The sequence below is a fragment of the Chionomys nivalis genome, unplaced genomic scaffold, assembly GCF_950005125.1.
Source record: "Chionomys nivalis unplaced genomic scaffold, mChiNiv1.1 scaffold_29, whole genome shotgun sequence".
Taxonomy (NCBI): domain Eukaryota; kingdom Metazoa; phylum Chordata; class Mammalia; order Rodentia; family Cricetidae; genus Chionomys; species Chionomys nivalis.
This window is the reverse complement of record NW_026646888.1, coordinates 239,498-253,408: the sequence shown is the minus strand read 5'-3', so window position 1 is coordinate 253,408 and position 13,911 is coordinate 239,498. Positions and strand designations below refer to the sequence as shown.

The 13,911-nt window shown below is 40.5% G+C and overlaps 1 protein-coding gene across 1 annotated transcript; it reads right to left on the bottom strand.

Moving 5' to 3' along the window:
* Positions 1-11,821: 11,821 nt before the first annotated feature.
* Positions 11,822-12,778, bottom strand: LOC130869070 (Y-linked testis-specific protein 1-like). Its single transcript, XM_057761162.1, has 2 exons — positions 12,176-12,778; positions 11,822-12,028 (listed from the first exon to the last, which is right to left on the bottom strand). Exons 1-2 carry the CDS (start codon positions 12,776-12,778, stop codon positions 11,822-11,824), a joined length of 810 nt encoding a protein of 269 aa, XP_057617145.1.
* Between the last annotated feature and the right edge of the window lie 1,133 nt (positions 12,779-13,911).

Here is a 13,911-nt window from a genome sequence, read left to right as displayed (position 1 = left end):
TATAGATTCTTAGAGCCTATCTTCAGTGTCCACTTCCTCCAGCAATTCTCTGCCTCCTAAAGGTCGGCAACCACTTCAAAGAGCACCACCTGTTTGGGAAAAAATGTTCAAATATGTGAGCTTATGGGGGACATTTCTCACTCAAACCACAACATGTTCTATGCCAATAGATTCCAGAACTAACCAGTAAAAACTATTATCACCCATGATGGGCAGCTTGTTATACTCAGGGGGAGATAAATATAAATGCATGCACAACTTGAAAATGGCTCCTGTAACTTTAGGCTGTCATAATTACATGCATAACCAATAGGTATCAGGTCGGTTCATAATAATGCAACCTTGAAAGTCTAATCAATCTTAATATTTTAAAGTCTATTTAATATTTTATTAAAATATAATATTTTAAAGTCTAACCACAATCAAGGATCCTGCTTTGGAAGAAGCTGGTTTGTGGGAGAGAAGAGGCAACGATGTGAATAACACAGAAAAGGAGAAAGTGTTCTCTTGCTTGATGAGCTGTTTGAGGAGCTGGTCATTGAAACTCCATGGGAAATGAGAGCAAGACCCACAGTAACAGCTTTATTGTGTCAGTGTGTGCAACCACAGTAGGCTGTGTGATCAAAGTCACCCTAAGTGTTGGGCTTCCAGAGTAGATTAAATGGAAGGCTAGTGTGTTCTGAGAGGGCTCCTCAGGGAGACACATGAGTTGACATCAGCCCTCAAGAAATGTTAACAGGCCAGGTGTAAGAGACAGGGAGAGGGCTATTTGAAAGAAAAAGGATGAATTCTGGAATGAGCAACTATTATTCTCATTATTGTTTCACATCACAGAAACCCAAATCCACCACCTGCCTCTTTCAATTTGACTTGAAAGAACATGGAGAGAGTATTTAAAAAATCAGAGATTTAAAGCCATTTCTTTTCCTCTTGCAATGTACAATGCTTCACACAAAAAATATTCTATATAAAAAAGCCCCACTCTTTGTCTAATCTTTGGGCACAAATTTCCTTCCTGCCCCACATTGCCAGGAGCCATACAGGTAAGAACAATTTGTCAGGCAGTTTGGCTCTTGCTGTTCCTGAATTCTGTCCTTCTTTTTGCTGGTAATTTGGATGTTTATTGTTTCATTTTGTGTTGGAGATCTGTGATATATTGGTCAGGCATACACACTGCTGTATTCTCAATCTTTTGTTCTGTAAACTTCATTACAATTCCAATATCAATCCGAGCATTTGTTCCTTTTCGTCTTTGACATTTCTAATTAAGAAATAAGAATCCTGGAACTACTTCTGCATATATCTGGGCAATCTTGGAGTGAGCCAGCTCAAACCTACATTCCTCTGGATTCTCCCAAGAGCTGTGCACCTGCACTTCCTTCCCAACCATTTTATGATTTGAACACCTGTTGCTCTCCTTCTCTTTACAGAGACGTGGGCAGATCTGTTTGCTGGTACCCATGACTTCCAGAGATACGTTATTGTCTCCTAGACATGTGCTCCCTGGGCATTCCATGATATCAAATGTTTTTTTTTTATTTGACCTAAGTGTAATTTGATTGTAGGTGGAGATATCAGCTATATTGGTATGAATTGAAACAAGCTGCCAAGTTCAACTAAGTCACACACATGTAAGATTCAGTCCCAAGTAGGAGTGTATCTAGGGAGAGGTTATATGTGACAAGGATATATATGACACAAGAGGGTCAACCTCTGCCAGACGTGTCCTAACAAATTTTCAGAGCAGTAATGGATGTCCATGAGGGGTAAATATTTTAATGAAAATTGGATAGGATTTTTTTATATTATAGGTGTTTTACCAATATATTGATTTATCAAAATTACGCATCATCCCTATCACATTAGGCTTTAACTGCCAACCTGACCCAACTTAGAAGCAGATAAGAGTCTCAGTTGAGGAATTGCCTCATCAGGTGGGTCTGTAAGCATGACTGTTAGTCAAGTGTTAATGAAGCCCAGTCCACTGTGGGTAGCATCTTTCCCTTGGAAGTGGTCATGTGCTGTGTATGAAACCTAGCTGAGTTTGAGGCTGCAAGCAAGTTAGCAAGTGGCATCCACTACAATTGTGCTGCAGGGACTGCCGAAATTTTAAAGTTATAAATTAAACAACACACACAGCTTGGGTCTATATTGGAGTCAACAGTCGAGGGAGAGTCAAGTGTAAATGTAGGCTCTTTGGTATAGAAGAGAGACAGGTATTTGACTCTTCACTTTAGACCTGTCTTGCTGAAACTTTAGAATGTATCAGGGACATTAAAATGGAAATAACTGAAGTGCTTTTCCTTGGTAGTGTCTCTCTGCTGAGCTTAACTGACTATTCTTAAATACAGAGAGTTTTGTCTGGTCTTGGAGTAAGCATATCTCTTCCTTCATCTGTCCTACATAAGAGGGAAGGGTCAGAAGTTTGTGCCAGACGCAAAAAGCGCCTAGTTGACAACTGGTATCAGAGGCCCCTGGAGGAGGGTATAATTCACCCAGTGATGAATTTTCTACCCCTGTGGCTGACTTGGTGGACAGTATGTTCTTTAAGATTTTGTTGAAGGCAAAAACTTCAATATCATCTAAGAGTAAAACCCAAAGAGACATAGGAATGTTGCTGCTCTCCCTTAATTCACTTGCTTCTCTTGCAGATAAAGAACACTCCAGAATGTAGGTGGTATCTATAATGGTGTGTCTGTGTTAGCTAAGCATAACTCATTGGAGTTTTACAACTCTTGAGGCACCAGCTTACAAAAAATGCCTGCAGGATACTGTGGGGTTAACACAGGACTCAAGGAAATTCTTAGGGAACTGGGTTTCCGGCCATCTCCAATGTCTACTTTCTTCCAGCACCCTCAATTAGGCAGGGGCTTTCGTATCAGCTACAGCTGAAATTTCTTCTGACTCTAAAAATTTCACAGTATCTAGGACAAACTTTTCCATCTGACATCTCTTTGGAATATAAGATGAGTTCCCTGAGGGCCATAGATATGTCTCAATTTTCACCTCCCAGTCCCAGAAGTTTCAATGGTACCTTACAAATTCAGGGCTCTCAGTAAGTGTTAAAGGGATGAATAAGGTTTTGGCATATCCAAAGACAGCAGAAAGGTCCTGAGGGATTGAAGCATGGCCAGGTGTTTCCTTAGATCTGCTGTTTTTCTCCATGCTTTTCTCCTGAAAGTTCATGGAAGGAAATATGACTGTAAGTCTGTGTTTGATGTCAGGAAGGTGTGAAAGAATGCTGGCTTATTGAGCTTGTGAGCACTTTTCCCTTAGATGAAGGCTGTGTGATGAGGTGGGGATCATGCTAACTATCTTCTCAGTTAATCTGGGTCACCTATCATATTAGTGTCCTGTGCAAGTGTTCTATGGACAGATCCCAGTGTGGTCTGATGAGGAATGCTAAAGGTACTGAAATAAAATGTCATGGCCTGGGAAGACAGACATTCTTTGAAGTCCTTTGTAAGAGGTTTATAAAAGACCCCAATTACCATTTCCTGGGGTACTGTGGGATCAAACAGAGACTTAGGCACTCTTTGCCTTTTATTCATTTTGTGTGTGGTTTACTTACAGCGTATATGTGTGTATGCATGTTTCCTCATGTGTGTGGGTTCACATGCATGTATGTGTGAACATGAATTAAGCAGCACAGTGATCAATGTTGGGAGTCAAGCTCAGTAATTCTCTAACCGCAGTCATTCAAGCAGAACTTGTTAAACAAATATATCCATTGACAGTGAGGCCAGACTCTTTAGCCAGAACACCAAGTGGGTTTCTGGGGGATCAGACCTTTGATGCTAACACTATACCAAGCAGCCATCACCACAACATCCTAGGCACCAACTTTACATGAGATAAGGAGTAGCATTTATTGTGCACCCAGATGCTTCATGCATATCAATTCCTGCAGTATTTCAAACCTCTTGGGGCTTGCCTCATAAACTCCACATCCTTTGGATGTGAAAACCATGTAGACCAACAAAGAGGTAGGACTCAGGCTGGGACTTGAGCCTTAGAGCTCTGATCACTATATTCAAAAGAGTTCCCTAATTTCTCAGTTAATGTAGCCCCTGCAATGGCTTGTGACAGTGACTCCACTCTCTCCTTACCTCTTCAATATAGTGCATGAAGTTCTAGCAATAGCAATAAGACAACATAAGGAGATCAAGTGGATTCAAATTGGAAAGGAAGAAGTTAAACTTTCATTATTTGCTGATGATATGATAGTATACATAAGTGACCCCAAAACTGTACCAAAGAACTTCAACAACTGATAAAGACCTTTAGTGATATGGCAGGATACAAGATTAACTCAAAAAAATCACTTGCCCTCCTATACACTAAGATAAGTATGCAGAGATGGAATTCACAGAAGCATCACCCTTCATGATAGCCACAAATAGCATAAAATATCTTGGGGTAACTCTGACCAAGGAAGTCAAAGTTGTATTTGAAAACATCTCTAAGACTTTTAAGAAGGAAATTCAAGAGGATACCAGAAAATGGAAGGATCTCCCTTGCTCTTGGTTTGGGAGGATCAACATAATAAAAATGGCAATTCTCCCAAAAGAAATCTATAGATTCAGTGCAATCCCCATTAAAATCACATCAAAATTCTTCATATAACTTGAGAGGAAAGTAATCAACTTTATATGGAAAAATGAAAAACCCAGGATAGCCAAAGCAATTTTTAAAATTTATTTATTTATTAAAGATTTCTGCCTCCTCCCATCACCGCCTACCATTTCCCTCACCTACCCCCCAAAAATTCCACATCTCTCCTCAGCACTAAGAACAATCAGGGTTCCCTGCCCTTTGGGAAGTCCAAGGTTCACCAACCTACATCCAGGTCTAGTAAGGTGTGCATCCAAATGGCCTAGACTCCCACAAAGCCAGTACGTGATGTACGATCAAAAACCCTTTGCCATTGTTCTTGCGTTCTCAGTCGTCCTCATTGTCCACTATTTTCAGGGAGTCCTGTTTTATCCCATGCTTTTACAGAACCATGCCATCTGGAGTTGCTGAGATTCTGATAGACCATCCCCATTGCATCAGTGTGTGGGTACACCCCTTGCGGTCCTGAGTTCCTTGCTCGTGCTCTTTTCTCTTTTGCTCCTGATTTGGACCTTGAAATTTCAGTCCAGTGCTCCAATGTGGGTTCTGTCTCTGTCTTATTTCATCGCCTAATGGAGGCTAATATTCAGGATGATGCCTATATGTTTTTCTTTTTTTTTTTACTTATTTATTTATTTTTATTCTTTTTTAATTAAAATTTCCACCTGCTCCCCATTTCCCATTTCCCTCCCCTCCTCCCAAATATTGCCCTCCCCCCACTTACCTCCCCCTATCTCCACTCCTCTTCTCCTCTCCCCACTCCATTCCCCCTCCCTCTCGATACTGAAGAGCAGTCCAAATTCCCTGCCCTGCGGGAAGACCAAGGTCCTTCTATCTACGTCCAGAAAGGTGAGCATCCAAACAGGCTAAGGTCCCACAAAGCCAGTTCATGTATTAGGATCGAAACCTAGTGCCATTGTCCTTGGATTCTCATCAGTCTTCATTGACCGCCATGCTCAGAGAGTCCGGAATCAACCCATGCTTATTCAGTCCCAGACCAGCTGGCCTTGGTGGGCTCCCAATAAATCAGTTCCACTGTCACAGTGGGTGGGTGCATCCCTCGTGGTCCTGATTTTTTGCTCATGTTCTCCCTCCTTCTGCTCCTCATTTGGACCTTAAGAGCTCAGACCGTTGCTCCAAATTGAGACTCTGTCTCTACCTCGATCCATCGCCAGATGAAGGTTCTAAGGTGATATGCAAGATATTCATCAGTATAGGATAGGGTCATTTCAGGTTCCCTCTCCTTAGTTGCCCAAGGTACCAGCTGGCGACATATTCCTGGACACCTGCGAACCCCTCAAGAGTCAAGTCTCTTGCCAACCCTAAGATGGCTCCCTTAGATAGGATATATACTTCGCTGCTCCCGTATCCATCCTTCCTATAGCCCAACCATCCCAATCCTCCGAGCTCCTCCCATCCTCCCCTTCTCATATTTCTCATCCTATTTCCCCTTTGCCCCATGCCACCTCACCCGCAAGTTCCCAGTATTTGCCCTGGAATCTTGTCTACTTCCCCCTCTCCATGCGGATGACTATATGATTTTCTTTGGGTTCACTTTCTTATTTAGCTTCTATACGATCACACATTATATGCTTAATGTCTTTTATTTTATGGCTAGAAACCGATTATGAGTGAGTACATCCCATGTTCCTCTTTTTGAGTCTGGGATACCTCACTCAGAATAGTGTTTTCTATTTCCATCCATTTGCACGCAAAATTCGAGAAGTCATTGTTTTTTACTGCTGAATAGTACTCTAATATGTATATATTCCACACTTTCTTCATCCATTCCTCCATTGAAGGGCATCTAGGTTGTTTCCAGGTTTTGGCTATTACAAACAATGCTGCTATGAACATAGTTGAACAGATACTTTTGTCATTTGATGTGGCATCTCTTGGGTATATTCCCAATAGTGGTATTACTGGATCTTGGGGTAGGTTGATCCCAAATTTCCTGAGAAATCGCCACACTGATTTCCAAAGTGGTTGCACAAATTTGCATTCCCACCAGCAATGAATGAGTGTGCCTCTTTCTCCACAACCTCTCCAGCAAAGGCTATCATTGGTGTTCTTGATTTTAGCCATTCTGACAGGTGTAAGATGGTATCTCAAAGTTGTTTTAATTTGCATTTCCCTTATCGCTAAGGAGGTTGAGCATGACCTTAGGTGTCTTTTGGCCATTTGAATTTCTTCTGTTGAGAATTCTCTGTTCAGATCAGTGCCCCATTTTTTTATTGGGTTCATTAGCATTTTAAAGTTTAGTTTCTTGAGTTCTTTATATAATTTGGTGATCAGACCTTTGTCTGTTGCAGGGTTGGTGAAGATCTTCTCCCAGTCAGTGGGTTGCCTTTTTGTCTTAGTGACAGTGTCCTTTGCTTTACAGAAGCTACTCAGTTTCAGGAGGTCCCATTTATTCAATGTTGCCCTTAATGTCTGTGCTGCTGGGGATAAACGTAGGAAGTGATCTCCTGTACCCATATGTTGTAGAGTACTTCCAACTTTTTCTTCTATCAGGTTCAGTGTGTTCAGACTAATATTGAGGTCTTTAATCCATTTGGACTTGAGTTTTGTGCATGGTGATAGATATGGATCTATTTTCATTTTTCTACACGTTGACAACCAGTTCTGCCAGCACCATTTGTTGAAGATGCTCTCTTTTTTCCATTGAATACTTTTAGCTCCTTTATCAAAAATTAGGTGTTCAAAAGTTTGTGGGTTAAAATCAGGGTCTTCTACTCGGTTCCATTGGTCGACTTCTCTGTTTTTATGCCAATACCAAACTGTTTTCAATACTGAGGCTCTGTAATAGAGTTTGAGGTCAGGGATGGTAATGCCTCCAGACGATCCTTTATTATATAAGATTGTTTTGGCTATCCTGGGTTTTTTGTTTCTCCATATAAAGTTGATTATTGTCCTCTCAAGATCTGTGAAGAATTTTGATGGGATTTTGATGGGGATTGCATTGAATCTATAAATTGCCCTTGGTAGAATTGCCATTTTTACTATGTTGATCCTCCCTATCCAAGAGCAAGGGAGATCCTTCAATTTTCTGGTATCCTCCTCAATTTCTTTCTTCATTGACTTAAAGTTCTTGTCAAATAGATCCTTTACTTCCTTGGTTAGGGTTACCCCAAGATATTTTATGCTATTTGTGGCTATCGTGAAGGGTGATGCTTCTCTGATTTCCATCTCTGCTTCCTTATCCTTTGTGTATAGGAGGGCAACTGATTTTTTGGAATTGATCTTGTATCCTGCAACGCTACTAAAGGTGTTTATCAGCTGAAGGAGTTCTTTGCTGGAGTTTTTGGGGTCGCTTATGTACACTATCATATCGTCTGCAAATAATGAGAGTTTAACTTCTTCCTTTCTGATTTGAATCCCTTTGATCCTCTTTTGTTGTCTTATTGCTATTGCTAGAATTTCAAGCACTATATTAAAGAGGTATGGAGAGAGTGGACAACCTTGTCGTGTGCCTGATTTTAGTGGAATAGCTTTGAGTTTCTCTCCATTTAATTTGATGTTAGCTGACGGCTTGCTATAAATAGCTTTTATTATAGTTAGGAACGACCCTTGTATTCCTAATCTCTCTAAGACCTTTATCATAAAGGGATGTTGAATTTTGTCAAATGCTTTTTCATCATCTAATGAAATGATCATATGGTTTTTTTCTTTCAGTTTATTTATATGATGGATTTCATTGATAGATTTTCGTATGTTGAACCAGCCCTGCATCTCTGGGATGAAGCCTACTTGATCATAATGGATAATTTTTCTGATGTGTTCTTGGATTCGGTTTGCCAGTATTTTATTGAGTATTTTTGCGTCGATGTTCATGAGTGAGATTGGCATGTAGTTCTCTTTCTTGGTTGTGTCTTTGTGTGGTTTTGGTATCAGAGTAACTTCAGCTTCATAAAAGGAATTTGGCAATGACTTCTCTGTTTCAATATTGTGAAATACATTAAGGAGTATAGGGATTAGGTCTTCTTGGAAGTTCTGGTAGAATTCTGCATTGAAGCCATCTGGACCTGGGCTTTTTTTAGTGGGGAGGTTTTTTATAACAACTTCTAATTCTTCGCGACTAACAGGTCTATTTAGATTGTTCACCTGGTCCTGGTTTAACTTTGGTATATGGTACTTATCTAAAAAAGTGTCCATTTCTATAACATTTTCCAATTTTGTGGCATACAGATTTTTGTAGTAAGATCTAATGATTCTCTGAATTTCCTCTGAGTCTGTGGTTATGTCTCCCTTTTCGTTTCTGATTTTGTTAATTTGCGTATTATCTCTCCACCGTTTGATTAGTTTGGATAGGGGTTTATCAATCTTATTGATTTTCTCCATGAACCAGCTTTTTGTTTCATTGATTCTTTGGATTGTTTTCTGTGTTTCTATTTTGTTGATTTCAGCCCTCAATTTGATTATTTCCAGTCTTCTACTTCTCCTAGGTGAGTCTGCTTCTTTTTTTTCTAAAGCTTTCAGGTGGGCTATTAAGTCTCCAATGTGTGCTTTCTCCATTTTCTTTAAGTGGGCACTTAATGCTATGAATTTTCCTCTTAGCACTGCTTTCATAGTGTCCCATAGGTTTGAGTATGTTGAGTCTTCGTTTTCATTGAATTCAAGAAAGACTTTAATTTCTTTCTTTATTTCTTCCTTGATCCAGGTGAGGTTCAGTAGTTGACTGTCCAGTTTCCATGAGTTCATAGGCTTTCCGGGGATAGCATTGTTGTTGATTCTAACTTTAATCCATGGTGATCTGATAAGACACAGGTGGTTACCGATATTTTTTTGTAACTGTGTAAGTTTGCTTTGTTACCGAGTATGTGGTCTATTTTTGAGAAGGTTCCATGAGCTGCAGAGAAGAAGGTATATTCTTTCCTATTTGGGTGGAATGTTCTATAGATGTCTGTTAAGTCCATTTGGTTCATTACCTCCCTTAATCCTCTTATTTCTCTGTTAGGTTTCTGTTTGATTGACCTGTCCATTGGTGAGAGAGGAGTGTTGAAATCTCCTACTATTAGTGTGTGTGGTTTGATGACTGCCTTGAGTTTTAGTAACGTTTCTTTTACATAAGTGGGTGCTTTTATATTAGGGGCATATATATTCAGGATTGAGAATAGTTGCACATGTTGAATTCCCAACAGAAATGGATGAGTATACCCCTTTCTCCACAATTTTCCAGCAAAGGCTATCATTGGTGTCTTTTATTTTTGCCATTCTGACAGGTGTAAGATGATATCTCAAAGTTGTCTTGATTTGCATTTCCCTTTATTGTTAAAGAAGTTGAGCCTGACTTTAAGTGTCTTTTGTCCAATTGAAATTCTTCTGTTGAGAATTCTCTGTTCAGTTCAGTACCCCAATTTTTAATTGGGTTAATTAGTATTTTAACATTGAGTTTCTTGAGTTCTTTATATATTTTGGAGATCAGACATTTGTCTGTGAGGGGTTGGTGAAAATCTTCTTCCAGTCAGTTGTTTGCCTTTTAGTCTTCGTGACAGTGTACTCTGCTTTACAGAAGCTTCTCAGTTCCAGGAGGTCTCATTTATTCAAAGTTGCCATTAATGTCTGTGCTGCTGGGTTTTTATTTAGGAAGTGTTCTCCTGTGACCATATGTTGTAGAGTACTTCCTTCTATCCCTTCTATCAGGTTCACTAGTGGTCTGCTGTCTTTTGGCTATCTTTCTGTGCTTGAGCTTCTTACCTGCCCACTCTCTAGGTTGAAAAAACTCTTATGTTTAAGTCAGAAACAAATTCGTTGTCTCCATTATGAGTTCAAGCAAGCATAAGAAGGGAAGGATGTATGTATTTTGCTCTCTGCTGAGAAACCTACTTCCTGACTGACTGAGTCAATGAAAAGAGAAGGTATGCCTATCTCCAAAATGAGCGTAAAAGTCTGAACAGATAGAAAAGCATTTGCAGGACAGCTACACCTGTCTTTCAACACTGAGTTAATAGTTAGGTGGTTAAATACAAGAAAACCTGCCCAAGGTCATAGCACTCCAGTCCACTGACTGTCTTTATTTTGTCCTCTCATTGAGACTCAGGATATTACATAAAGTCATTCTGTGTGTTTTTTAAAGAAGTGAGTTCTGTGAGACCCACTGCAAAATAAATGATTCATTATCGGGACAACCCTAGTTCCCCTCAATGCAGATTGATGAAGGTAGGCATTCACACATATTAGGATCACATAAAGCCTGTATGAGAAGTAGAGACAAATCCCAGTGCGATTATCATTGGGTTTTCAATCTGCCCCAATTGTTAGCCACATTTAGATCTTCCACTTTGATCCCATGCTCTGTCAGTCCCAGCACAGCTGGTTCTGTTGAGCTCCAAATAGCTCAGGAAGAGTGTCTCAGAAGATGGACTTAGCCTTATATTCCTGACTTCTTTGCTCATATTCTCCCCCCTTCTGCTCTTCAACAGGAGCTTGAAAGCTCAGTCTAGTTTTCTGATATGGATCACTGTCTTTATATCCATCCTTTGCCGAACAAAACTTTTGTGATGATATTGAAGATAGTCATCAGTCGGATTATGGGACAAGGCAGTCTTAGTGCCTAGGGACATGGTACACTGCAGGCACCCTCTCCTCACCAGCCCAAGGTCCTAGTTGGGGTAACACCATGGCCTTATAGGAACACCGCTAAAGATAAGTCTCTTACCAACCCCAGAATGGCCCACTAAGTTGAGCTCTCATCAGTTGGTGAGCATTAACTTGTGTGTGTGTATATGTGTTTAATAACAATAAAAATAGAGGGATTGTAAAATTGAAATTTCTTATGTTGAGAAGAATATTTGCTAAAGAAACAGAGTCATAATAGTACTGAGAGTGTAGCCTGACATATGACATCTTTTCCCTCATGCATTATCCCTCTGAGATCCTACATCTTTTTGGCGACTCTCCTCAGTTTCCTAAACACCCATCTTGTCCTCTTCCACACACTGGATCTCCTTTCATCATTCCCTCTCCAAGGAGAAAAGACCATAAGTCCTGTTTTGTTTTGAGGCCTGTCTTTCTGTGATGTCCAATCCTCCAGACACTCCATCATTGACCAAACAACATAACATCTTCACAAATTTTTATTTTTAGAGCAAAAAAAAAATTCCATTGGGAAAGATACCAGGATTAATAGAAGACCTGAGGTATTTCTGAAAAAAAGAGTTCCCCAAACACAGTTTAAATCTGACCCCCAAAATTTGTGAATTTCACTTTAACACATCTTCATTAAATCATAAACATAGATATTGAAGTCATTATAAAATTTGATGAAATGCACCGAAGATTTGGTGGGAACTTGGTAAATAATTTTACCTATCTTTTGGGTTCCATCTTTTTCGTTGTGCTGCATGCTTTTGCCTGCCAAGGAATCCCTGCCTAATTCCAAATTCACCCCTATGGGAGGACATCCTGGCATAATGTGGAGGTTGCTTTCAATGTATTCATCTAGATGGTGGTAAAGGTCCAAAACTGGATCTTTCTCGTAGGTAATGTAGAAACAGGTCTTCATGGTCTGCACCTCAGCTTGGACCACCCCAGTCCACTCCTCCATAGAGACTGGAATGATGTGGAGGTTGCCTTCAAGGTAGTCAACCAGGAGGTGGTAAATGTACAAGACCGGATCTTTCTTGTAGGTAATATAGAAACAGGTCTTCATGATTGGCACCTCCTCTAGGACCATCCCCTTCCAGTCATCATTAGAGCCATTTGTGCCCTCAAATGTATGTTTCACTGCTCTGCTAACTATGGTGTTTGAGAGATGAGTGTCTGTCTCCTGAGGAAATGGTACGTTGTTAGGCAGGAACTTAAGGTTTAAAATCCTTTCATCACTGTGAAGCTCCAATTCATAGACACAATCTATCCCATCATACTTCAACAAATAGAGAGAGGGATTTGTTGGCAGTTGATCTAGAATGATGGCTTTCCACTGGATGACTGGTTCATTGGCTTCCTTCCAGCCATGAGAAATTCTGCGGCCGAGAATATTCTCCAGGGCCTCAAAAGGCCTACTCAGTGTTTGCTTCTGGAGAGATGACCCATTACTCTTCTGGAGAGGTGGCATGCATCTCAAACTAAGAGGCATCTTCATCATGGCTGTAGACTTAGTGAGATAGGCCACTGACTTTCTGGTCCGCTGTTTCTTGGCTATCTTTCTTTGCTTGGGCTTCATAACTGCACACTCTCTAGGTTGAAAGAATCTTCCTTCTGTTTAATTCAGAAACAAAGTCGTGGCCTCAACCATGAGTGCCTGCAAGGATAACAAGGGGAGGCCGTCAGGTCACGGCCCTTTTCTGGAAGAACTTTGGTGCAGGAGACAAAGATATTGATCAACACGTTTGTATACTTAACTGTAATTTTCTCTTAAGAAATGAATAGGACAATTAGCAAATTTTCCTCTAGAGCTCAGTATATCAATCTCAGAGACACATTCCTGCTGCCCAAAGGCAAATGACCTCTGCTGAGAAACCTACTTTCTGACTGACTAAGTCAATGAGAGGAGAAGGTATGCCTATCCCCGAAATGAGTTGGAAAAATCTGAACAGATAACAAAGAATTCGAAGGATATCCACACGTCTCCTTCGACATCAAGCTAATAGGTAGGTTGCTCAATCCAAGACAGCCTGCCCAAGGTCATGGCACTCCAGTCCACTGGCTCTCTGATTTGTGTCTCCTGATCCAGACCCAGATATATTACATAAAGCCATTCTGTGTCTTCATTGTGGAAGTGAGTACTGTGAGACCCACTTCAACCTGAAAGAGTCATTATTCTGGGCAACAGCAGCCATTGAGAAATAATTAGTATTATTAATACACCTATGGACAAAGGGGAGCTTTGCCATTTTAGTGGATTGATGAATTTGATATTGTTAGCAAGGATAACGTGGGAAGAATAGCTGGCATTCACCATCCCCACAGCTATCAAATATAGGAGCTGGTAACAACAGAAATGGTGGACCCGCAGGACATTTGAAGGAAAACTTTTTTGTACTACAGAGGTCTTAGTTGCTTTGGAAACATATTTACCAAAAGAAAATGTCCTACCTCTCCAGATTCCATCTTCCGGAAATGTTCAGGTGCAAAACGCCTGTTGAACAGTTGTGGAGACCAGGAGCTGAACTGTCCTTCTCATGCACTGTGAGGATAATAAACCCACCTTCATGGGAGACTAGTGCTTTGAGTGGAACAGAGTTGCTACCACCGACCAAGGCTTTGTGACATCACCAAGGCTCTACTTATGTCAGAAATCCCCTCACAAGCTTGTTACTTCCTTATTTACCCACAGAAACATCCAGCATTCAGCTC